We start from the raw sequence: 26,098 nt of genomic DNA, 5'->3' as shown, positions 1-26,098 counted from the left end.
AACCATCAATCAACTAGTGTTTTCCTAATCTTTGAGGTGTTTAGTGCTTAGTATTGTACTATTTTAGCTTAGATCTAAAGTCTGCACTGAAGGGCAGACCAGGCTCTCCTGCTCTCATTCTGTAAAGCAATGACAGCAAAGATTATTTTATATATCTATACATCTATATCCCTCTTTCTCCTCCAGGCTCTCCTCCCTGGGGGAAAGGGGATTGTCAGGGGCTGGATACAGGTTGTACTGAGGCATTTTTTGGACAGAAATTCCCAATAAGTGGGGGAACAAATTGTTTAAAACCTATAAAGTTTTTTACCCTCCCCCTGAGGAAGCTGCGAACACCCTCAGCTCTTAAGTGTTGAATAATCAACACCAAGGAAAAGTAACAGGCAGGTCTGGGGGCTCTGCCCACTCGATTTTGGCAGCCTGAAGGAAGAGCAGACAACAGCAACTTTGCTTTAGCATTTTTTTACTTATTTCCATGATTTATTTACAATCAGCCAGCAAACTTCCCTTCCACTCTGAGGTCTTGGCAGTGTCACGAGATCAGGCTCTGGGAAATGTCATTTTTAACCTTAAACCCCCCAGTAAAACATGCACGTGGTTTGGGTTGCAGTGTTATGGTTGGGGCTGACCTGGACTTGGGCTCTGCCAAAGGCAAAGGTCCTGCTCTGAAGAGTCTGGAATCTTCTCTTCAGGCACAACTGGGTTTTTCCGAGTGATTTGAAAGACAAAAGTACCTAGAAGTGATTCCTGGGCTGATCCCAGTTGCCTGGTGCTCTGGGCACCCCTCAGCCCCAGACTGGAGGTGCCCACAGGCCTCAGAGCAGGTCACAGGATGGAACCAACCCCTGGTCTTGCTTCCTCTGGAGAGAAGATGGTCAGGACAGGATGGACATCATGAGGAAAGTGAGGAGCAGGGCAGGCAGGAGGTGCAGTGCCATGGCCATGGCACCCAGAGGGGCTGAGGATGGTGCTGGAGGACAAAGAGGGGCATTAGTGCAAAGGAACCAGCGACTGAGCTGCTCCTCCGTGGGGAAAACATCTCCTCATGCCCCACCCAGGGATTACCTTGGCTTTTCTCACAGCCCCACCGAGTCAAGTTTGGGGGTTTGGAACTAGAAGGTCCCTTCCTACCCAAACCATTCTGTGATTCCATGATTCTGAGCCCAAATCCAGCACACCACAGGGGAGGAGGCCCTGGAAGCACTCACTCAGCCAGTGAGGAAGCTCCCAGTGGGATTACAGGGCTTCAGGCTCCTCAGCAGAGCTGAACTTGCTGCCCCAGTTTTTCTCCATGTTGTAACCCCAAAACAAGTATTTAAAACCCAACCCAGCCCTCAGAGGTCCTGAAAACACTCACCTGGGAATTTGGGAGTGACGAGGTTGATGTAGCCTTCCTGTGTTCCCCCCGTGAGCCCGATGTGCAGCTGGTCCAGCTGGGATTGTTGTTGTACCCGGATCCACTCCCGGACAGGAGACCTGTACTGCCACTTGGCCAGGTCTGGGAGGTTGATCCCCAGCAAGCCCTGAACCTCACGGGGTGTCAGGCTCTAGGAGGAATCCCAGAGCAGGAGTTAGGGGTGGAAATGTAGGAATGGAAATTATACATCTGGCCAAGAAAATGACACCTCTGGCCAAGGAAATGGTGAGGTTCCTGTTGGCAGAAGTGGGAAGAGCAAGGAAGACAAATTCCTGCCATGGTTCCCCTCAGGACAATCTTCCCTCAGGGTTGGGGATGAACACGGTGGTTCCTCAAAGGCTATTTCTGTTGTCCTCTGATGACAAGTCTCCTAACTCAACTGGGGGCCCCAGTCCCTGCCCAAATCACTGGGATTTCTCCCAAAATTGATGGCATTACTGCCAAGAGTCTGGTGAGAAGATCTGTCACACAGCTGTGACCATGGTCTAGTGGACACTTGTCCCCTGCTCCTGTCACCAGTGCTATGAGCCTGCTCTGGAGGAACTCAGCTGACTCAGCTTCCATCTAGGACTCCAAATGAGACTTTTTAAGAAGCTTCAGGCCAGTTCTCCACTTTCTACCAGTCCAGCATCATTCTGGGTTTGATGGAATGACTCCTGATTTCCATCCGTGGACAAGGCAACCAAACCCAACTACTCAGCAAAACACAAACACCAGGAATCCAACAATTCCAAGGTCCAACTCCAACTCACCATCAAAGCATCTCTTCTTAAACTCACAAAAGTGCTCATGTTCATGTTCACGTTGGCCTGGCTCAGAGCCTTGAGATCTTCACCAGGAGCCCCCTCTGGGACCAAAGAGAAGAAGAAGATCAGAGCATGGAAGCCCCCAAGTGAGCTGTGCTTGTATCTGCACAAGCTGGAGCTACAATGATGGCTCCAAAATTTATTAGGAATGGGGCTCCTACCAGAGTCCCAGCTGCAAAATATGTGGATGCTACTCCTTTTTTGCTGGGACTTACTGCTGTGTTGGGAATTAAACCAACCTGTGGCAATACCAGATGACAGACAGAGGGGTGGGAAGAGTTTGCTCAGGCTGGGAATAAATTCTTAGCTTAAGAGGGAAAAAGAAATCTGGTTTGTGCCATGGAAAAGGGCTGGGAGAGAGTCTGATTTTCCCTGTGATAGTCTGACAATTGATTTGGGCAACTTCAAGTCAGGTACAGAATCTTTCAACAGTATTTTATGCCACCTACAGGTTGGAAAGGTAAACTTTGAACAACGTGGCTTTGAAAATTCCCAAAACTGTGATGGATTTTGATACCCATTCAGCTCGTGGCTGAGGCCCCTCTTCCCCCATAACATACTGGTTTTTACATACCCAGATAAGGTAAAATCAGTTGATAGTAAGCAGGAAAGACGTGCTGGGGATAGAAAGCTTCTTTGGCTTTCTCATACAAGAGGTCTTTGGTCTGTTGTGAACAGGCTGAAGGATTCAGAGACACCAGTCTGCAGAAAAACAAAGATTTAGGGTGAAAAAAGCTTTTATTATCCTCAACCTGCATAAATTTTCACCTCTCCTGAGTGTATCTCTGGGATTCTCTGCACAGCACAGGTGACCCCCTCTTCCCAGCAGACAGAAGATGTGTGGAGAGAAGCTGAGAGGGGGAAATAATGGCTCAGTTTCCTGCTCAGAAGGATTTGTCTTCAAAGTTAGGAAAGTTCTGATGGTGAACAGTAAGTTTCTGTGTTTGCAAAGCTGTAATTAATTAATTTCATTTACCAGTCTTTCAAAGGAATTTAAACTGGAAACGTTCAAGAAAGTGGCACAGGTGTGGCACTGGAGGACATGGTTTAGTGGTGAACGTGGTGGTGCTGGTTGATGGTTGGACTTGATGATCTTAAAGGACTTTTCCAAACTTAACGATTCAGTGATTCTACAAAATTAATTAATTATCTTTTGAGTTACCATAAAGAGAGTTTAACTGCAAATCTGAGCCCTTCCTGGCAGGACAGAGACCAGTAGGTTTTAAACCTGGACAGAGAGCAGGTACTGAGTTCCTTCCTAAATTTCTTTCCACTGAGCAGAGAAGAAAAAAAAAGAAATTGCACTTGTTGATGGGAAAGTGCTTTTCCAAGAAGCCAAGAACATCCCAATTTGTGACTCACTTGAGGCTGCTGGACTCTATGGCTTGCAGCTCCGTGGTGTTCAGCAGGCACACGTATCTGGTCCCGATGGCATCCAGGGCAGTGGCATTCAGGGCATTGCCCAGCTCAACATAACGTTTGATCACTGCTGAGGCCTGCAAACACGTTTAATTTGATTAATGGGATCGAATCAGGATTCGTGCTTTCACCCCCCAAAGGAGAACATGCAATTATTGCAAAAACAAACTGGGATCATTTCAACTCTGCCCGTTTGGCCCTCAAGGATGGGCCACCCAACCCCGGGGGACCAAGGATGGTTCAACCATCTTCAAGCCCTAATCCTAAACCAGCAGCTCCCAAACCAGGAAGGAAACATCAGTAGGAAAGCAAAGCCAAGTCCCTACCAGGAGATCTGGGGGCTGACTTTTCAGGAAGGCAGCCAGGGCATCAGCTGAGTTCATCTTCCATGTGGAAATTTCCTCAGGGGTGATGAGAGAGGTGAGGGGACCCAGCTTGGAGAGGAGGCTTTCAGGATAACCATCAGGATACCTCTGTGGAAACACCACTGTTATTGCTACAAAGTGGGGCTGAGGGACCTGGTTTTTTAGTCTGAAGAAGAGAAGATTAGGTGAGGATTTTATTGCTGCCTTCAGCTATTTAATAGGAGATGGTAGGGAGGGTGGAGCCACGTTCCTCTCAGGGGTGCACAGTGAAGGCCAAGGCCCAACAAGCAAAGAAAACTCTGGTTAGATATTAAGAAATAGATATTCTCACAGTGAAGTGGTCAAACACTGGGAGAGGAGCCCCAAGAGATGATGGAGCCCCAGTCCTTGGAGGTACTAAGTTTAACTGGACAAGTCCCTGAGCAATCTCATCTGCAAGTGACATTTGCCATTCTTTGGGCTGGCATTACCTCATCCAGGTAGTCCTTCAGCACTTGCAGTTGCTCCACACTGAAGGGGTAGCTGAGGACCTGGGAGAGGTGGTTCTCCAGGAAGACCTGGTTCTCCAGGGACATGTTCCTGAGGCAGGCCCGGAACTCCTCAGGGTTGTAGTAGTAGGCGGGCATCAGGTCAGTGCTCAGCATCTCCTCCGTTATCTCCATGCTACAACCTGCTGGAGCAATCAACTCCAGCTTGAATCCAAGAATCATTAAGGTTGGAAAAGCTCTCCCAGCCCATGGGGTCCCCCCTGTGCCCCATCCCCACCTTGTCCCCCAGCCCAGAGCACTCAGTGCCACAGCCAGTCCTTCCTTGGACACCTCCAGGGATGGGGACTCCAAACCTCCCTGGGCAGCCCCTTCCAATGCCTGACCACCCTTTCCATGGAGAAGTTCTTCATGGAGATGCCCCCTTGCTGGGGATGGACAGGTGTGCAAACAGGGTCCCACCCTCCTCATGGGTGATCTGCCCCCAAGTGCTCCATACCCATTTAGGGACACCCACAACATTAGGACAACCCTGATCCCGGTGGGAATGCTGCCCTTCTGGCCCCAGGGAGCTCCCATACCATCGGCCCTCCTGTGCCGGGTGGGCAGGAGCTCCCCCACGACGGTGGCCAGCTCCTCCCTGGACAGGGGGGAATCCCGGGCAAAGTTCTTCAGCCAAAGGGTCAGAGAATTCTGCAAGGAAAACGTTCCATCAGGGGGATGGTGCAGCCCTGGGGGCACCTCCAGCACAACACCCTTAAAAGTCCCTGTCGAGGTGCCCTGGGCAGCACACCTGCAGATCCCTCCTTGGTGAGCGAAAAAGGCAAATTTTTAAAGCTTGCACTCCACATATCCCACCCCCCCCCCCCGAGTGATTTTATCTCCTCACAAGGTACTGTGTGTATTTTACTGCTGTTTTCCCTCTCTGGTGCTCTCCCCACAGTGACAGGAAGGGGTTGACAGAGAGCTGGATCTGCAGTTCCGGGCTGTCAACTCCATCAGCCCTCACTTCTCCCAGACCATCATCCCCTTTGGCACCAGACCTCTTTTAAAAGAGGAAACTACTGAAAAGCACACGGCTGAACAACCCCCAGCATATTCTTCCCACACTCCAAGAGCCAGGAGTGCTTCCCAAATTCCCCACCCCTGTCTGAAAACCCACCTTGGGGATCTCCCGCAAGATCTTGTGATCAAACACAGGGATGAGCCCCGAGAGGTCCCTCAGGGTGAAGGCTGACCAGGCTGCAGGAGGCCTGCAGACAAAAACAAGATGGGATCAGCTTTCAAGGAAGAGCAGAACAAAAAAAACCCCAACACCTTAAAAGCTGCCAGGATTATGTCCCTGTAACACCTGATGTCAAGAAAGCACAAGACTCAAATCCTAAAACACCTTGATCCCTTCCTGTTACACCAAACTTCCTTCCAGCAGGGCAGGACAGGTGACAGTGACATGAATCAGGGCAAATGGCATTTAACTGATACCTGCTTTTCACAGGCATGAAACCCAAAGAATTTCTATTGCTCATATCACCCAACTCAGTGCCAAGATTTCAGGGCACCTGATAAGAGGGAGGGAAATATTTGTCTCCCTCTGTTGAAATCAGCCAGGGATTTATCAAGCAGGTAGAAGCAGAATGTTTCCTGAAAGTCTGGGGCTGACAAACAGCTTGAACTCACCTGTGTTCACCAGGACAGTCAGAGAAGTTTGGTTAATGAAAAATAGACCATAGGAAAAGCTTTTATAACCAGAGCAAGAGAGACACAGAAGCAACAAACTTATTTTTCAGTAGAATTTCACCCAAGCCTTTCAGCTGAAAGAAGTTCAAATAAATTAAAGTAAAAGGCTCAAAAGCAATAAATTATTTGGGTTTTGGATCAGGCTTTTTGGCTGGAGCTCACTCAGGTCTTAACAGAAAATTAGGTTTGATTAAGGGAAGTGTTTATTGACATCCAGAGAACATTTCATACCCAAATGTGGTGTTCCCACTGCTGATGACATCCCTAATGGCCTCTTCTTGGTCAGGCAGGAAAGATTCACACTGGCTTAGGTCCTTCAGCAAAATCCCCCCCGAATTCCTGATGTATTCCCCCCCCAGGTCACAGACCAGGCGGCCCAGGATCTCAGCATCTTCCTCATTTATTTGTGTGCCAGGGATTTTCTGGAATAACACAAGACAGAGGCATGTCCAGGCCTGGCTGGCACAGGGGAGGGGCATTCCTGGACCCCAACCCTCCTGCAGACCTGTCCCTGCCCACGTACCAGACATGCCAGAGCCTCCAGGAGAAGTTGTTTCCTCTGAGGGGACTCTCTTGGCAGAACATCAAGATTTGCTTCCCCGATGTTATTGAAGTATTGGCTGCAGCTTCCAGTGGCTGCATAGTCTGAAGGACTGGAAAGACAAACACTCCATGAATTCTAGGGAATGATGTGGAGCAGCTGGTCAGGTTTGAGGGTGCTCAACTAAACATCTTCCACATCTGCAGACTAAACTCCCTGCAGTTGTTCTCTGAAAAATCCTAGTCCGTGTTCTTCCCAAATTAATGTTCACCTTAAAGAATCTATTTTGGGACACAGCCTAAAACTGTTCCAGATATGGATACAGAAGCACAGTGGGAAGATACTGGGACAAGGAAATCCACTCCAGTGCCTGTTTTCTTTGCTGTTGGGAGGAAGAAGCACATTCAGGGAGGCCTGACAGTGCTAAGATTTGATACTGGTTTCATATCCGGATATATCCATGTGGTTTCATAGCCAGAAATTACTTCAAGGTGTTTATATTAATATGCTGGATGGTTGAATCTGAAAAGACCTTAAAACCCTTTTGAAAGCTTTCATAGAATCCTGGAATGGTTTGGGTTGGAAGGGACCTTAAAGCCCATCCAGTCCCCCCCCTGCAATGGGCAGGGACACCTTCCACTAGCCCAGGCTGTCCAACCTGGCCTTCCAGGGATGGGGCAGTCACAGTTTCTCTGGGCAACCTGTGCCAGGGCCTCCCCACCCTCACAGGAGGGAATTTCTTCCCAATATCCCATCTAACCCTGCCCTCCTTCAGCTTTCTGCAATCCGATTTTTGATTCTCCATAAGAAGGCCTGAAAAGTCTGAAATATAAATCAAACTAATCAAACCATCCTGGTTAAAAAGCAGTCCCTCTATTTCCCACTAAGGCAACCACATGAAAACTGTATCACAGTTACCTTAAAAACAGCAACAGGTCTTTAGGATAACTGTCCAAATCCTCGGGAATCCCATGCAGTGTCACCATCCTCAGTAAGCAACTCAGCTGGGAGGACACCAGAGATGGAATCAGAGAAAGAACCAGCATGGAACATAAGAAAAAATAAAACAAAAGCAAGATTTTATCCTGTTCCAAAGAAAGAAAATAGGGATGAACCTTTTCCTGACATCCAACCTAAACCTCCCCTGACACATCCCTGTTCTAGTCCCTTAAGCTCAGAGAGTTGAACAATCCTCATTGTACCTTCAGGACAACATCAAACATGGCACTTGGAAACAAGGGAACTACCTGGTCTTCTCCCAGCCTGACTTTCTTGCTCCTCATGACTTTGGCCAGCTCCCGAAATCTTCCTGCTTCAACATCTTTGGCAGCTGCACAGGTGAAACCTTGGAGCACAGACTGGGAGAGCCTGGACATGGACAGGAGGGAAATCAGAAGGGCAAGGACTTCAGGGGAGGTGAGTTCAGAGCAGGACACTGATGCTGACTCCATGGCTTTTCCAGCTATAAATAACTTTTCATAATTTTTCATCTGAGATATGACAAAAGCCACATCAGCCCCATTAATGAATCCCTGGAATTGCACTGTGGAAGGCTGGTACATTCCCTGGTTAGAAATGCCTTCCACAGGGGCCATCTGGAGCAAGATTCCAGGTGCAGCCTGAGCCAGAGGCATAACTTTAGAAAGAAATTGTGGCTCATGGTTACATTTTGCAGCTGAGACCCCGGGAAATCCCAATGCTCCATGTCTGTGTTTGGGTTTGCATTATATCCCCATCTGTTCCTACGGATTCAATACAGTGGATGTGCCACAAGCCCCCATGGAAACATGGAAATTGCCATCAAAACAAACATGGAAAAGGGAAGGAGAGAAGGAAATTGGTACCTGCTGAAGTCAGGCTCTGCCTTTACCACATCACTGAAAAACATGGCAGCCTGGGGAGCAAAGCCAGAGGGTCAAAGGTTTTCCAGCAGAAACATCTCTATTTTTGGGCAGATTTGCAGAGCAGACTCGAGGCTCTGCAAGTCCAGGGAGGGGTGAGGGGACACAGCCCCCCAGTACCTGCTCTGGGGTCCACGGCTTACTGTTGAGATCCTGAACACTGGGCTTCTCTTCCCCAAAAACAAGCAAGGATTTGGGGATGTAACTGGCCAGAGCATCAGGGATGTGTTTCACCAGGTCAGCAGGGTGGGCAACACTGGAGGAAATCTTTAAAAATAACCCAACAAAACATATCAAACACACACTGTGGTTAAAAGAGAACTGGGAAAGCCAGACCAGTTCCCCTGCTGAGCATCTGGGCAGTTCACAGAGGCCTAACACTGAAATATTCCCTGAAATATTTGACACATTCTGTCAAACTAGAAGAGCTGCTTGGAGGTAATTCCTGGGGTCCTGATGAATGGGAACAATTCTGTCTCCTATCAGCTGCCCACCTCCTGGCTTTGTGCCCTAAAAATATTGGACAGGCCATGAAGGAGGGACATCTCTTCCCTCTCTGCTGACACAGTGTCCCAGGATGCTGAAGGAACGTTGCAGATCCTGTGGTGGGTGAGACATTATAGCCCTTATAACATCTAACATTTCCCTAACAACATTCCTTCCAATAATGGAGCTGCTCCAGAACAGGGAAGCAGAGGCAGAGCCTCTGGTCCCAAACACAAATCAGAGTCTTTCCTACCAGGAGGAGGATGGAAAACAAACTTAAAAACTACATGTACAACTGGAAGGCTCAAAATACAGCAAGAAAACAGGCAAAGAGGTGTCCAAATCCTACACAGTCACATGAAGGAATGAAATAGTGAATTGCTGAGGGATCAGTCAACCCTAAAAAGGGACTTTTGAAGTCACCTTCACTTCTCACACAGTCTTACTCCAAACGATGTCAGTATTAGAATCATAGAATCATTTAGGTTGGAAAAGACCTCCAAGATCAAGTACAGTTTTAATGAATTCTGCTCCCTTTACATTCTTTCCCTGAGAGCATCTTTTCAAGTCACTGGGGAGGAGTTGCTGGGACCATCCCATAAAACAAGTCTCTTGTGCCCTCATCCCCAAGAGGCTCAGCAGGACACCCTGGCTGGTGGCCCAGGACATCACAGGCAGAGTGACAGGGATTTGATCCTGTTTGGCAGTGACACCCCCATGGAATGCTGCCAGGGGGGCAGGGGTGTGTCCCACCTGGCCCCAGGTAAGCAGTGCTCCCAGTTGGGACTCCCTGGAGCTTTGCTCATTTGTGACACCTGAAGAGGAAAAACCACGTCACCTTTTCCACAAAGGTCCTTTTCAGAGCAGGGGGAAGGGGCTCCATTTGCTGGGCAAACTCAGGCACCTTGATGGCCTCCAGGAGCACCTCTGGGGACAGACTCCAGACCGTGCTGCTGTTGAGGCCTCCCACCAAACTGCCCAGCTGTGCCAGGCTCTGCCCATCCCGGAGCTGCAAGGGAATGCACAAGGACATGAGGGCCAGACATCACCTGCTGGCAGCACCAGGTGTGAGCTGCACCTCACAGAATCCCAGAATCACTGAGGTTAGAAAAGACCTCCAGGATCACCTGGAGTCCCCCCTGTGCCCCATCCCCACCTTGTCCCCCAGCCCAGAGCACTCAGTGCCACGGCCAGTCCTTCCTTGGACACCTCCAGGGATGGGGACTCCACCACCTCCCTGGGCAGCCCCTTCCAATGCTTGACCACCCTTTCCATGGAGAAATTCCTCCTGAATTTGTGGCCCTGATCCTGGTACCTGATAGCCAGAGTGGAGCAGTTTGTCCACAATAGCACTGGACTGCTCAGCACTCCAGCCACGAACTTCCCCCAGGGCAGGAAGAGCTGCTTCAAGGTCCTGATCACTGATGCTGTTCTGGATGCTGGACACAGACAGTCCCACTGCAGCCTGGCCCAGAGCACACAGGATTTCGGGAGAGAAATCCTCAACCTTCCTCAGCAGGGAGGATGTGACCTGCAAAGGTCCCACGGGGACAGAAAGGAGAGTCAGGGGAGCAGTGAGGGGAACCTCCAGCCTTTGGATGCCTTAAATCACTGCACTTCTGCCTCCAATCTTTATGCTGAAGGCTGTTGATGGACCATCTCCACCCACCGAAATTGTGAGATGATGAAACCCCAGCCAGACACCAGGACAAAATAAGCAAACTGCCCTGGAGGAGGTGGCAGAGGAGGCACAGGAGCTGACCCTCAGCCCTGCCAGGTTTGTGCAGGTGAATGAAGCCCCGGGGCCGGGCAGGGGATGTGTTACCTGCAGCTCCTGAGCCGGCAGGGAGGAGGGAGCTCTCTCTCCAGGAATCCCTCTGCGTGCCGGGTTCCAGGGGCAGCTCTCCCCGATCCTCTGGGCCAAGCTCAGCGCGTCGTCCCTGCTCAGGTTGGTCACTGCCGAGGGGCTCAGGGAGCAAAGAAACCTGTCTGGGAGGCTGCAGGGGGGACACAAGGGGGAGAGGCTGCAATTCCCAGAGACAGGGGCTCTGTCATCCCCTTTTTCCAGAGGATGCTCCTTTCTGGGGCACCTTTCCCCTGCCTCATTTTAACTGATGGTGCTCCCGTTCAGAAAGCACTGCTGTGTCCTGACAAACCCTGCAAGGACACTGCATGGAGATCATTTCCCAAGGTTTAGAACTTGGGATCTGGCCCTCCCCAAGAGCGAGGGCAATGGAATCATTGGAGGAAGAGAAAAATGCTTTAAAGGTTTAATGGAAGCAGCCATCAGAACCACCACCCAAAATCTTGCTAAATCACAGCACCACAACTGGGTGCTGCTGGATCTGATTTCCCATGATGTGGGAGATCAGATCCTGTCAGATCCTGTACCTTGACAGTGGAAAAGCAGGAGCAGAGGTCAGCAGGAAGGTGTAGTACAGGGCTGTCTCCCGGAGCAAGGTGAGGTTGCTGATCATCTCCATATTGACTGGATCCCTGGCAAATTTTTGAAGCTGAGGGTGAAAAAGAAAAAAAAAGGGAAAATAATTTAGATGGATGCTTTAATCCTGACAATTTGAACCAACCTCACTTCAAGCAATATGTGTTTTTTCACCTGATTTTAGTGTTGTGAGGAAGTTTAATTTTTGTTTTCAAGTAACACACTGGGACCTTGATCAAGTTTGGGGTTGTTCCTCTTACTGACTCCAGTTTGTTTTGTGCAAAATTACCCACATGAAACCAACTTCTGTGCAAGTGCCTCTCATCACAAGAGATCACCATGGGGGGGAACATAACTGAAGTGACTGTTCAGCACAAATAAACAAGAGAAATATTCCAACCAGCAGCATCTCCAGGAAATTCAAGGCCAGGTTGGACAGGGCCTGGAGCACCCTGGGCTAGTGAAAGGTGTCCCTGCCCATGGCAGGGGGTGGAATGGGATGAGCTCTAAGGTCCTTGCAACCCAAACCATTCTGGGATTCTAATTTTGCCCAGGGCAGGATTATGACCCTCCCAGGCATGTTTTGCCCACTGGAGGTTCCTCAGCACCAGGAGGCTGCACTTACAGTTGGTTCATCAGCAAAAAGCTGCAGGTCCTCAACTGTGGCATCCTCCATAAAGGATCCAAGGTAGTTTTTAAACCAAGCAGTGGAATTCAGGCCTGGAATGGCTTCACTGTAGCATTTCTGGTTGGATTCTGCAGTCAGACAGGTAGAAAAACAGACACCAAATCAGGAAATGGGTGGATTTGGGAGATTCTGAGCATGAAACAGCCTTCAGTCCATCAGAGGACTCAGCAGAGCTCCCTTAGTGCCTCTGGTCACACATTCCACTCAAATCCTCATGTTCAGACTCCAAGTGCTCGTGGGACAGGACAGATGCCTCATTCTTTCACAGCCCTCCAAACTTTTCAGCACCTGCCTCTTTCTTCCTCCCCACAAATCTGCCAGGAGGTTTTTGCAGGCCATTAAATTTGGGCATGTTAAGTTACTGCCTAGGCCAGGGGTGTCCTCCCTGGGTCCCTTCCTGAGCTCAGTTCTTCAGCTCTCAGAACCAACCCCTGCCCTGTTCTGTCCCAGCAAAAGCAGGAAATGCCATTCACAAGGAATACAAGTCAGACTGTGCTGATTTATAAAAGTCCTGGATTAATAAAGCCTTCAGGCAGGGAAATGATTCCTGAAAGCACTTATCACTGTCCCAGTCCCAGCCTGTTCCTATTGGAGATTCACAAAAAGCCCTGGGAAGCCTCAGCCCTGTAACAGAGCTGAGCCCATGGCAGAGCCCACACTGGGGGCTTAAAGTATCTGTGGTTTCTTAGAGAAAATCAAGCCATTTACCATTCTGGGTGAGATAATATTTGATCCCACTGTAAAGATTCCTCTGCTCTCCCTCTGGAAGCTCAGGGTATAGTCCATCCAGGGCAGCCACTCTACAGATGGACAAGGAAGGCAGACATCTCAGACACTGATGCAGTCAGGGCTGGGTTCTCACAGGAAGGCTGTTACTGAGGACTGATTTTATCAATCAAAAAGCTTTATCAAAGCTCCCAATGTGGTTTCCCCTCCCCACAGCCCCAGTGCTGTGACACTGCCCTGGTCACACGGGGCCATCAGGGACAGGAGCACTTACAGCAGCTGAAAGGTCTCACAGGACACATTTTTGCCATGGAGGCAACCAAAGACCTTGGGCTCCTCCAGGAAGGGCTGAAGTCCCCCATGGACCCACTGAGACAGAACAGGAGGGCTCTCAATGTCTGGCACCTGCAGCATCTTCTCCCACAGCCCATTGATGAAGATCAGGCTCCACTCCAGAGACAGAGGCACGTGGGAAAACTGAGAGCAAGAGGTGAGGAGAAACACAGGAATTCCAGTGAATAATCAAACATCAACATAAATCCACGTGAATCTGAACATTATGAGCAAAATCTGTTGGTTGAAATTATGCTTTTTTTAAGATAAGGTAAAAACTAAGGTAATTTTAACCAAATCCTTCCAGTGGTGAGCAAAGAGTTGGCTCTGTGGTACCCACCTGCTGGCTGAACGTGATCAGGGAGGCCAAAAGCTTCTCAGCATCATATTTGGAAAAGAACAGAACAGAGTATTCTGGATCCACAGCAGTGGCAGGTTTGGAGGCAAGGCAAGAATACAAGGATATGAGAAAATCATCCTGGAGGTCCTGGAGCCAAGTTCTCTGAAAGAGAAAAGGAAAATGCAAATAAATGTGATAAAAGGTGGGTCATGTTTAGAGGTGCTGCTGTCTGGAATGACCTTCAGGTGGCTCATGTGTGCATTTGGGAAGAAATTCTCCCCTGTGAGGGTGGGGAGGCCCTGGCACAGGTTGCCCAGAGAAGCTGTGGCTGCCCCATCCCTGGAAGTGTCCAAGGCCAGGTTGGACGGGGCTTGGAGTAACCTGGGCCAGTGGAAGGTGTCCCTGCCCATGGCAGGGGGTGGGACTGGATGGGCTTTAAGGTCCTTCCAACCCAAACCCATTCCAGAACTCCACGACTCAGCACTGTGAGATGATCAAACCCATGGACAGAGGAGTCAGAAGAAAATCCAACCCACACTGACTTGGAGCGAGTCCAAGCTCACCCAGTTCCAAATGCTGGATCCTTCTGGTACCTACTCTGTGCTTCCCCCAAGTAGAGGGTGGCCTTAACAGCTTTATTCAAATGGTTTCCCATAGAAAAAAAAAAAAAAAAAAAGCCCAAATATTGCCATTTGATCAAAGTGTAAACATCCATAGGGAAATTTCTCCTTCCCAAACCTTCTTCAGTAAAAAAAAGCCAAACAAACAGATGGAAAAGAACAAACCTAAACCCCCACCAAAATATTTGGAGAAATGTCATCTCTTTATTAGAAATATTTATGGACAAACACAAATCATTGTCAATTCAATTGCAATTTCTGGCAGCACAGCAACGATGACAAAAGCAGGAAAGAAAGTAAACCTGGAATGTTCCAGATGATCTTTTCCACACTTTTAATTGTGTTTTTCCCACTTTCAGTTGTGCTTTTCCCACCCTTTGTTGGGATTTACCCCAATGGACCAGGGTGACTGTTTCAGTGCTGTGATGCCAGTTTTTAAGAGCCAGTTTCTTTTGGAAAACTTCTTTGTCCCACTTTCTCATCTGAGAGGTTTGGAAAAGGGAATCCCCACTTCCACAGCCAGCCCAGAGAGGGCTCTGGGGTGGTTTAGCCCCACGTGGGAGGTGACACAGCCACAGCTCAGTGCTCTGGGTGCTCCCTGTGTGTTTGATCCCAGATTTTCTCTCCGTCCTGGGAGGGAAACCTGGGCAAGGCTTTGGCTGCTCCACTCCCAGCCAAGCCTGGGACTGTTCTAAGGGACAGAATTCCCAAGGAAAACAACCCCAGCACCAGGGGCAGCAGGGCACTGCCATTACCTGTGCACAGGCATATTGAGCAAACGAGAGGCTGCACGGGGAGCTTTGGCCACGGGCTGCTTCCAGAAACTTCTCCTGGCTGGCACTGGGGGGAAAAAAGACATCACTGGGCCAGCTGTGCCAGGAGCTGAGGCAGGATGGGGGGAACTGGGGCAGGACTGGATGAGGAGATGGGGAAGAACTGGATGGGGGCAGGACTGGAGGGGAGCTGGGAGCAGAACCAGCAGGGCACTGGCACCCCCGCAGCCCTAGAGCTGCAAACACAGCCAAGGGCACACCTGCCAAGCCCAGAGAGTCAGTGAAAGGCATCTGAACCCCCCTGAGCACCAGGGTTTACTCCCTGCCTGTCCCCCCCCAGCAGGGACAGCCATTCCCTGTCCCCCCCTCTGCAGGGACAGCCATTCCCTGTCCCCCCCTCTGCAGGGACAGCCATTCCCTGTTCCCATCCCAGAGCAGGAGCAGTGCCAGGCAGCCACACCAACCACCCCTGGCAGCAAACACAGCAGAACAAACCCACACGGGATGAGAATGAGCTGCTGCCACCATCTGGAAGCAGGGACTGGGCAGAGATGAATTGTTGACCCTCAGGTGTAAGTCAAGTTCAATGTAAGCCTGAAGCAGAGCTGTTTGAGCCTTAAGCCCCACCAGGAGCCAAGATAAGCTCAGCACCAGTGCCAAGGCTCTTGGCTCACACTCCAGGGACTTGCCCTGCCTTTCTTTGTCCTGTACAGACACAAAACCCCAGGAAGGTATTTTCCCTTCACTGTTTAAACAAGTGCAACTACAGCCCTCCCTGCCCACGAGTAACCCTGGCACTGTGGGGGGAGAAAGGTCCTACCCCTGGTTTCAGAGGGATCCTGCTTCCCCAAGAAACCAGGATCACTCCCAAGGGAAATGCTGCCAAGACAGTCTGCTGGTGGGTCACATACCTTTCCACTGAGGCACACAGGGCAGACTCTGATCCCCAAAAAAGAGAGAAAAACAGAGACAAAGGAATTGTGAGAGGAATACGAACACAGAACCGTGTGGGAATGTTCTTTCTGGAGGTCACTTGGGAAGAAACTCACCATTGACAGCGGAGCTGGAGCACTGCACAGGGAGACAGGGAGAGAAGAGGGGATGTTATCATGGAATTGTGATGTTAACCTGGAATTGTGATCATTGCACAGACAAACGGGTGAGCTGCAACCATTTGGACTGGGGTGTGCCCTGAACACACTCCAATGCCCACATCCAGAGTGTTCCCATTTTACCATCTGCAAAATTCCCATGTTTTACTGGCTCTGTGCCTCCAACAGCTGGAAAGTCCCAGGTTTGGGAGCACTCCCAGCCCTCAGGTGCGAGGCCCAATGGGATGGACTGTCTGATGATTTGAGCAGGGTGGGTCTAGTGGATGGATGAGCTTTAAGGTCCCTCCAACCCCAACCATTCTGGGACTCTATGATATTTTAAACATAAAAATCTGCCTTACCAGGTATGTCCCAGCAGAAGCTCCAGCAGTTCCTTGCCACCCTGGAAGACAACATGCAGTGATTTTAGAGCAAATCCAGGATAAGGCTCATTCCCACAGCCCAGCCCCTGTCTGAGTCAACCAACCCTGACCATCCCTCAACTCCCTGCAGTATTTTATTTCTCACTTTTGACCCAGTATTTCACATATTTTCATTCCTGCTGTCACCTCTGAGGGGTGAACAGACACAAGATCCTCCTGTACCCACCCAGGCCAGTCTGGTTGTGTCTTAGACAACATGAGGGATGTCTTGCATCTCTATCCCCAAAGAGGAAAAGGCAGGGAAAGGGGAAAAACCAACCCTCTGGGGACAGTCCTTCTCTCCAGGACTTCCTTGCCTTGCATCCCTTGTGCCCCACAGCCAGGGATCAGCCCAGGGATCCACTGGCCCTGATGCCATTCTTCCCTGCCCTGATTCCATTCTTCCCTGCCAGTGGACAAAGTTGGGCTGTTTCCACCTGACAATCCCTTCCTGCTCCCCCCAGGATGGGGCCTTGGGAACATCCATCATTTTGGCCCCCACTTGGAAAGCTTTTATGAATATGTGTAATTATGCAAATCATCCCACTGACCTGAGAGAGCATCAGAAACACCCACACAGGGAGGAGGAAGAGGAGGAAGGGCAATATCACAGAGGAGCCAATATCCCAACCAATATCCCAAAAATCCTCATGTATGGCAATAAATTCTTCATCTCACAACATTCCCACCAAGGCCACAGGCTCATCTTGTGTCATGAACCCCCTGAGACACAAATCCCCCCCTGTGCCAGCAATGCCCTTCCCAACTCTGCCTTCACTCCTGGGCTTGCCAGGGCACAGGAACCCAGGCTGTGGCAATTCCATGGAGCTTGTAACACACAATGGAATGCCATAATCCACAGAGAAGCTGTGGCTGCCCCATCCCTGGAAGTGTCCAAGGCCAGGCTGGAGCAACCTGGGCTTGTGGAAGGTGTCCCTGTCCATAGCAGAGGGTAGAACTGGGTGATCCTTAAAGTCCCTTCCCACCCAAACCATTCCAGGATTCTCTGATTCTATTAACAGTTAATCAGATTCAGCTCTGATTATTCCTTAAGTGCATTCCCAGAGACACCTGGATACTCCAACAACAGGAGCAGGGAGCAGACAGCTCTGAAATCACAGGAGGAGAATCAATTCCAGTTGTGCCTTTCCACACTGTTTATTACCAAGCCTAAAATACTTCACTTCCCAGATCCAAAAACAAACAAGAATAACTAAAAGCTGAGGGTTTAGAGCAGCCACCAAAGCAACATTCAATGGTCTTTCAGCACAATTCTCCCCTCTGAGGATTATCTCTGGTATGGAATATCCTCCTGGAACACCCTCCACTCCATGGTCCTACTCACCAAGCAGAAGGAGAAATCCCAGCCCTGGAAGTAAAGGAGGCATTTCTGGAAAGGTCTTCAGAACACCCACAAGTGTGAGGAATCACCTTATTTCAGCCAAAAAAAAAAAAAATCAAATAAATTGCAAAACCAAACTCAGAGGAGGGAAGTTAAAAGGTGACATCTCACATGCAAATTTAGACACACCAACACCCTCCACAAAATACAAATCAGACCCAAAGCACACAAAGAACTACTGAGGGTCTGCTCTGCCTGGGAAAGCCAGTGGAGAGTTTGGAGTTAGTTAATCCAGGTCATTTTATCCATGTCTTGAGCCGGGTTCCCTGTGGCAGAGGGGGAGAGGTGGCCCAGCCCCCGGACACTCACCTGGGATCTCCTGGAGTGCAGGGCATGGTCATAGCAGGCTCCTTTTCACTGAGCAAACTGGGGTGTGTCCCTGGCTCCTCAGACCTGCATCTCCCACTGCAGGATGGATTTGGAGCCCTGGACACACCTCTCAGCTCTTGAGAACACAAATGTTTCGTAGCACAAGTCACTGGGTGCTGTTTGTTAATGCCTGTCATTCCTGGGAAACAGGATGCAGCAGAGGCGGGATGAGAGCCCTGAAGAGGTGAATTCCCCCCCCTGCTCTGCATGGGACGTGAACAAAACTGAACCTGTGCTCCTGGGACAGAGCTCCTCCAGGACCACCTTCCTCCAGTTACCAAGGGAATCTTTGCAATCAGGAGATTTTGCTTTTGTGGAGCTTGAAATGGTTGAAACTTCTGGAAAATTTCTGCTTCCTCCAGTTGTCCCAAAGAGAAACACATAGAAGTTGCTCTGCTGGCCAGTCAGGGTGTGGAATGGGATGAAGCTGTGTCAGGGAGGTTGAGATGGATCTCAGGAAAAGGTTCTTCCCCCAGAGGGTGGTTGGGCACTGCCCAGGCTCCCCAGGGCAGTGGGCACAGCCCCAAGGCTGCCAGAGCTCCAGGAGGGTTTGGACAACGCTCTCAGGGACAGGGTGGGATTGTTGGGGTGTCCCAGGAGGGACAGGAGTTGGACTGGATGATCCCTTCCAGCTCAGGATATTCTGTGATCCTGAGATTCCAGATCCTAGGGCTGCTGGACTGGGGGAGCTGCCCCAGGCTGAGCCGGGTCAGTCCCTCAGGCACAGAGCTCCCCACTCAGGGAGAGCAGCTGGGGGGGCTGAACCCAAAATCCAACAGGGCAAGGCTGGGACTGGCACAGGCAAACCCAGGGCACAACCAGCTGCCCCAATTCCTTGAGGAACCTTTCCTTGCTGAGGGGCTCGGGGGGCCGTGGCACACTGGGCTCATGCCAAGGTGCCCAGGACCTGCACCCAAGTGCCCCGTGGGCTCCAGCTCCTCATGAACAAACATCAAGGAGCCCCCTGAGCAGGAATGCCATTATCCAATGGCTCCAGAATCATAATCCAGAGATCCCTGTCTCCCTGTCACCAGAATCCGCCTTTCCCTCCTCAAACTTTCATTTCCTTGCTGCAAATCCCGGGATGGAACTTCAGGGCCTTTCCAGCTCCTGCAGGCTGCTCTGTTTTAAAAACTAAGTAATGTTGGTGCTATTAAAGAGCTCACCTTTAGTTTGAAGGGGTCTTTATATAGGAGCTGAGGAGTGACTTTGCCCTGCTCCTTCATCCAAATCCCACCTGGGGATGTTCCCCAGGATCTCCCAGGCCTGTGGAGCAGCAGTCAGAGGGATCTCCTGGTTTTGAGTGATCCTGTGCTCTCCTCAAGCTCTCAGCCCATCAACACTTCAGCAAAACAGACTTGGCAAACACAATCTGCAGGAATAAAATGAGAGCTGCTGCAGAGTCTAACAAGGGATGGATATTAAATTAGATTCCCCCCACTTCAGGCTTCTTTCTGCTGATCTTTGGATCTGATCCCTCAGGTTACTGAGAAACCCAGAGTACCTTTGAATCTCTCTGGGCACAGTGGGGTAATTTTACACCTCGGATTTGAAAAAAATCTGTGCTTGGTCACTTTATTGATGGTTTGCAGGAGCAGTCCTGTGCCAGGCTCAGACTTGCCCCATCATGCCCACCTACAGCTCGTGTTTGTGCCAGTGTTGACTCACCATCCCCACCCACCCAAACCTGGCTCCCTCCACACTCCCAGTCCTCTCACCCCACTTCACGTGTCCATCAGCTATTTTGGAACTGGTGCAGCAGCAAGCCCTGAATGCAGCCTGTGTGACTCACAGCGTGTGAAAGTGCTTTCACCAACACAAACCATCCTGTGACTGGACCAATTCACAGACTCAGAGTTCAAAGCAAGGAGCCTCCAGGATTCCCAAGGAGGTGTCCTGGAGCTGGGGGGGGGGATCCTTCCATCAGCTTTCAAACACCAAAGCTCTCAGTGTCCTGCACCTTTGGCATCAGCATTGGAAGAGGGTCATCCATGACAGAGGGTCGGGTGGGAAAGGTGCTGTGGAGCTGCTGGACAAAGTGTGGGTCCATGGAAGAGTCAACCAGGAGAGCAGCAAAAGGTTCTGCCACCTGCAGCCAGATCATGGAATCATAGAGTGTTAAGGGGTTGGAATGGACCTTGGAGATCATCCAGTGCCATCCCCTGCCACGGGCAGGGACACCTCCCACTAGCCCAGGTTGCTCCAAGCCCTGTCCAACCCGGCCTTGGACACTTGCAGGGATGGGGCAGCCACAGCTTCTCTGGGCAACCTGTGCCAGGGCCTCCCCACCCTCACAGGGAAGGATTCCTTCTGAATATCCAACCTGAATTTCCCCTCTTTCAATTTGTACCCATTCCCCCTTGTCCTGCCAGCACAGTTCCTGACAAAGAGTCCCTCTCCAGCTTCCCTGTAGGACCCTTCAGGTCCCGGATCTGGGGCTTCTCAGCTGCAGGAAAACGGGAACACAGAGCAGGAATGTTGGTAAAACCTGCTCTCAGTGGGAGACAACTGGAGATCTGCTCTTGCCCAGGGAGCACAGAGCTGGGAGAGGTGTCCAAGCCCACACCCTGCTCTGTGGCTGTGCCCAGGCTGCCCTTGGTAGGTCTGTGAGGGAGATTTTGGAGCTCACCTGTGACAACAGTCACCTTCAGCTCAACACAATCACACAGGAGACCCCTTTCTGCCTCCCCTTCCTCTACAACCTCCTTGTTCCCTGAACTGAAGCCCAGCTCTGTCCCAGGATCACCAACACCCCCCAGGGTGGGGTGGGAAGGGGGGCCACGGAACCTGCAGTGAGTGGGACAGCCCTGGGACGTGGTTTGTCCCGTGGCAAAGTGAGTCAGAGCCTTCCCACCCAGCCTGGCTGGGCATGAGCAGCCCCAAGTGTGTCTCGAGTGTCCTCCAGTCACACCACACTGCACAATTGCTGCTCCTGCTGTGCTGAGCCAGGTGTGACCAGAGGAAATAAATCCTCCTCAGTCCCATCTCCAGCAGGCAGGGCACACGCCCTGCTGGCCCCAGCTGAGCTCTGCCCTGTGGCATTCACCCAGCACAAAGGGGCTTTGTGCTCTCCCAGCAAAGCCAGGTCTCCCCTCAGGAGAGCAGCCTCGTGTCCTGCAAGGCTCAGGCTTTTCCCGAAGCCAGTCAGACCACAGCCAGTTCCTCTGGGACCTTGCAGGGCCCAGACACCTCACCAGTGCTCTCCTTTCACTGCCCCCAAACATGACCCAGAATCTGGAGAGGTTTAAAAACAGCAATAACAGAGCACAAAGTAAGGGAGGAAAAATAGCAGATAAAAGATTAAAACATTACAGGTGCTGTGGAAATTATACCAAGTCACACTGAAGGCTCAAAGAAAATCCAATTGTCCTCATGGAACAGAGGCAAAGGAGGCTCCTGGAAGCACAAATTTTCTTTCAAAAACTTGAAATTATTTTTCTGTTTCTTCATTAGTTGTTTCTTGAAGAAAGAGTCTCTGAGGGCCCTGCTGGGACAACATGGCCCAGGTATAAAAAGAGGATTTAGAGACATTCAGGGGTAAAAGGGAAACTGAATTAATTCTTTGTATCATGTCCATCCCACTAAATCCCTTCACAACGTGAGTGCATCCCACAATGGATCTCCTACGTAGACACATCAAAATGCCCAAAGTAAACGACCTTGGAGAGTCCAGGAGAAGCACAACATGACCCAGCTGCACTGTCCAACCCCTCGGACCAGGGGACACAAGAGCAGCCTGGAGAGGGTTCTCCAAAGCAGGCTGGAGGCAGAACCAGAAGGAGAAAGAGCTGTGAAGGTCAAGTCCCAGCCTGGAGCAAAGCTCCTTTCTTTGGTGAGCAGGAGCAGGTTTGCTGCCCAGTCAGCTGAGCTGGGTGGGGTCCAGAGCTGACAGAAGGGATAAAGGGACACCAGCGATGCAAAACCTGTGGTTTAAGGTATAAGCAGCTCCAAGCCCACAACAATGAGCTTGTTATGATAGTCCAGCACCTGCACTCAGCTGTTCCTGTCCCTCTGCCACAGATCTCAGGTGTGATGGGACTTGGCATACGAAGGAAGAGCCCCAGTAACTGAGAGTCTGTGTGAAAATTCTCCTCCCCTTATCTCTCCAAACCAGGATACTCTGCTAAAGACTGCCCACATGAGAAGAGATTTGAGTGGCAGGGACCCACCCAGCACTGCCCTGTGGTCACAGCAGAGCAGATTGTGCTGCTCTGCACCAAACCCTGTCACCAACTGCAGAACCCCAGAGGAGAAAGCCAGGAGAGCTCTCCAGGTGCTCATCACCGGCTTAAGGGTGGATCAGTCCAACAAGCACTTTGCCTGGGGCAACATCCTGTGCTGGCAGCCTGAAAGGTTCTGTTTGAAAGCAGAAGCTGCATTCTTGGGAAGCCTCGTCCTGCGGGTAAAACCCACCACTGGGGCTGAACATCCTGCTGTGGGCAGTGCTGGGAAGAGGAGCCTTGTCAGGAACGGGGAACTGGGGTGCTTGGGCCCGTTCCAAACCCACTCATCCTTATCTTGGCATAGATCTGTGAAAATATGTGCCAGTGCCCAGGTGCCAGCAGCTCTGTGACTGTGCTGTTTGGTAAATGTGACTGCCTGGTAAATGTCACCAAGACAGTTTGATAAACAAGGCAATATTTGGTTCAATAAGCAGCTTGTCGCACCCTGTTTGCCCAAGGGTTCAGGTACGAGCAGGGAATATGGGAAAAGAAACATTTTTGGCTTCAGGTTGCTCCTGAGCCCACACCTCCAAATGCCAGAGGGGTCAGCAGAGGCTGACACTGAGGGTTTGTGTTTTACAGCTCATGCAAGACCGTCTGGCCCAGGGAACGAGGGACAGAACAAGAGGGAACAGCCTCAAGTTGCCCCAGGGGAGGTTTAGGTTGGATATTAATGAAAATTTCATCCCAGAAAACATTGTCCAGCCCTGGCACAGCTGCCCAGGGCAGAGGTGGAGTCACAGTCCTGGAGAGATTTAAAAGCCATGTGGATGTGGCACTTGGGGACAGGGGTTAGTGGTGGCCTTGGCAGTGCTGGGGGATGGTTGGACTCTCAGAGGTCTTTTTGAACCTTAATGATTCTGTGATTCCATCCTCACCTGCCAGTGCTAACAAGGGTAGTTCTAAGCTGCAGAGGAGGGGAGAGGAAAGCCAAGGGTGTCAGAGACCTTCCTGCCACCAAACCCCCACTCACCTCAGCACTGAAACCCAGCCTGGTTTATCCCTGTTGGAGTAACCCCAGAGCAAACCCCTCTCTGGCCACACAACACTCCCCAGCTAAAGGAAGTGTTCCAGGGACAATGGAGACAGGACAAAAAGGCCAAATAGCATCAAATATCAGTTTATAGCTGGAAGTAAAACCCACCCACCACGTTGCACCTTTCCTGGAGGTTTGCACAAGGGATTTTGGTTGGTTACTGCCTCCCCCTGTCCTCTGCAACCTCCTCTGTGACCTTTGCATTGCACAAAGTCAAAAAACACCGACATGTAACACTTAAATCATGTCCTGAACTAGAAATGCAAACAAGCTAAAAAAGGAAAGGTGATTCTCTGACGTCTGATGTTCCTCCCTCACCAGGGTTTGGTGACCAAGCAGCTGCTCCAGAGAGCAGGAGGGTGCCCAGCAATGCCCAGCCCAACCCGTTTGGCCACCCAGCAGGGCAGGAATGAGGCCCCTTGGACAAGCTCCAGCCACACCAGCGGCCAGGAGGAGCAACAGGACCAGTTTGGAGGTCACCCACGTTACTGGGAGACCAGTTTTCATCAGGAGGAGGCTCAGAGCTGCCAAATGCTCCTGGAAAACCAGCCCAGCCTCGAAAGGCTGCTCAGGAAGAACCTCATTATCACATCGATAGGGGGCCCTCAACCATCAGCTCTGGCTGCACCACGAGTTTAATCCCACAGGATTAAAAATCCAGGAATGGGGCTACTGATGTGACCTGCTGTGCCATGTCCTCGTGCTGGAAATTATATAAATTTCCTAATTAATTGTTTTAATTAGCCGGTGTAATTTCCCATTGGAGCAAGGTTTTTCATGAACCCAGTTCAGCAAAATCACTGAAACTTGAAATTTTGCTAAACCAGCCTTGATGTGCTTCAAAGCCTGGGGGAGAGAAATATTGCTGAGAACTGGGCACCAGGAATGCAGGATTTATAGCCCACAAGGACACGTGGCAGAAACCAGAGATAAAAAAGAAACTAACCCAGACAGCTCAGCATTTGCACTGAAATTCCATCTATTTGAGAAAAAAAAGATAACAAAAACACTGAAAACAAGGGCTAATTAGCACGAGGAGGGAGAAAGCAATAACCAATAGAAGATAGAATAGTAATTAATGAAGAGAATTTTGTAATTTATAGCCAGTGAACATAAATTGATCAGTGAAAAGTTTGGAAAGTGGATGTTGCGTTTTTGAGGGACAGACCCCACGTGCACCTGGCACTGTGAGTAAAGTAATCCCTGCTTTCTAATGCTAAAAAAGCAGTGATGGAGCGTTTGATTTATCCTGATGTTTCCAGCAACACTTGGCTCCTCCCAAAGCACACACTCACCTTCCAGAGGGCCAGGCAGGAAAGGGGAGGTGTTGTGGGCACCCAGAGATGCTCCAGCTCCTCCTGGCTCTTTTGGGACGATCAGCAGCACCTGGACGGCTCTGCCACACGCTGAAGCGCCCAAAACACAGCGAGAGGTGACAGGATTCCTCATTCCCAAGAAGTTCTGGCTCGTGGAACTTCAGGAAAGTGATGCCCTGCGAGTCAGACCCTGCTGAGAGACTCTGTGTGTTCCCAGGTCAGACCCTGCTGAGAGACTCTGTGTGTTCTCGGGTGCTTCTCGCAGCAAGGCTGACACCTGGTGATGAGACAGAGCCATTCAACCCACCCTCTCCTCCAGACAGAAATATAGAAACATATAGATACATAAATATATAAATACAGAGATACACCTGTGTGTGCAGAGTCACCGGTAAAGGGCGACAGGACATGCACAGCCCTAGGAAAGAAGGAGGGGAGAAGACAAAGCTCAGTTATGGAAGTCAGAGATCCAGCTCACGAACTGGAAAGCCAGACTTAACCTCCAGCCTGTCTCTCTAAACCCCATCTCTCACTCTCCCCAAACTCCCCAGGCTGCCAGCCCTAAATCCTCCCCCTGAGTGCCCACTTAGCACCTTGAGCCGAGCACCTGCAGGAGTTGCTCCAGCTCAGCCTCCTGACCTGTTTGTAGGGTCAGGTTTGACCCTTTAACCCCTCCCTGTGACCTATTTGTAGGGTCAGAACAGGGAGGTTTGACCCTTTAAGCCCTCACTGCTCCAAGGCTGTGTCTGATGGAGACCAAACATGGTCCAGGCACAGGATGGGGCTGTTGGGGTGTCCTGTGCGAGGCAGGAGCTGGACTGGATGATCCTGATGATGCCCAGCTTGTGGTTTGATCCCTGTCTCAGCTGATCCCTTTAGAGTTGGATGGATGGTCCCTGGTGGTCCCTCCCAGCTCAGCAGATCCCACCGTTCTGGGATTATCAAGAGCACCCTGCAACCAGCACCCCCCACCCAGGTACCTCAGGGTGCTCCTACGAACAGTACAGTGAGATATTTTATTAAATAAAGCCCCTGTTAATACATATTGTGTCACAATTCTGCAGGACCCCGAATTCCCAAGGCACTCCTGGAAACACGGGGAACCCTCTGTGAACCAGAAAACACCAAATTCTCACCCAGACAGCACCACCAGAACCCTTGA

The 26,098-nt window shown here is 50.6% G+C and overlaps 1 protein-coding gene across 1 annotated transcript; it reads right to left on the bottom strand.

The window, feature by feature from the left end:
• Window positions 1-454: 454 nt before the first annotated feature.
• MSLN (mesothelin) lies at window positions 455-25,142 on the bottom strand. The gene is made up of 33 exons (XM_051777795.1): window positions 24,916-25,142; window positions 20,080-20,450; window positions 19,528-19,733; window positions 18,592-18,788; window positions 18,302-18,500; window positions 17,936-18,021; window positions 16,531-16,571; window positions 16,127-16,148; window positions 15,989-16,016; window positions 15,060-15,144; window positions 13,685-13,846; window positions 13,286-13,488; window positions 12,994-13,085; window positions 12,223-12,353; window positions 11,549-11,670; window positions 10,983-11,154; window positions 10,473-10,688; window positions 9,996-10,166; window positions 8,792-8,938; window positions 8,615-8,664; window positions 8,018-8,138; window positions 7,689-7,774; window positions 6,753-6,882; window positions 6,461-6,651; window positions 5,655-5,745; window positions 5,074-5,185; window positions 4,478-4,680; window positions 3,969-4,115; window positions 3,586-3,719; window positions 2,798-2,925; window positions 2,170-2,264; window positions 1,358-1,547; window positions 455-970 (listed from the first exon to the last, which is right to left on the bottom strand). The coding sequence occupies exons 6-33, from the start codon at window positions 17,976-17,978 to the stop codon at window positions 876-878; spliced, it is 3,408 nt and encodes a 1,135-aa protein (XP_051633755.1). The 5' UTR covers window positions 17,979-18,021; window positions 18,302-18,500; window positions 18,592-18,788; window positions 19,528-19,733; window positions 20,080-20,450; window positions 24,916-25,142; the 3' UTR covers window positions 455-875.
• Between the last annotated feature and the right edge of the window lie 956 nt (window positions 25,143-26,098).

The sequence above is a fragment of the Manacus candei genome, unplaced genomic scaffold (assembly GCF_025592945.1).
Source record: "Manacus candei isolate 608988 ecotype Guabito, Panama unplaced genomic scaffold, ASM2559294v1 h1tg000002l, whole genome shotgun sequence".
In the NCBI taxonomy this organism is placed as follows: Eukaryota; Metazoa; Chordata; class Aves; order Passeriformes; family Pipridae; genus Manacus; species Manacus candei.
This window is presented reverse-complemented; position numbering and strand designations above follow the sequence as displayed.

Excerpts from the sequence above, each read along its gene's own strand:
- MSLN (XM_051777795.1), bottom strand. The coding sequence starts at position 17,978 with ATGCCTCCTTTACTTCCAGGGCTGGGATTTCTCCTTCTGCTTG. Across the intron at positions 16,149-16,530 it reads CTTCTGCTGGGACATACCTG|TGCTCCAGCTCCGCTGTCAA; the intron begins GTAAGGCAGATT and ends CTCCCTGTGCAG. Across the intron at positions 8,665-8,791 it reads AGCCGTGGACCCCAGAGCAG|GCTGCCATGTTTTTCAGTGA; the intron begins GTACTGGGGGGC and ends TTTGCTCCCCAG.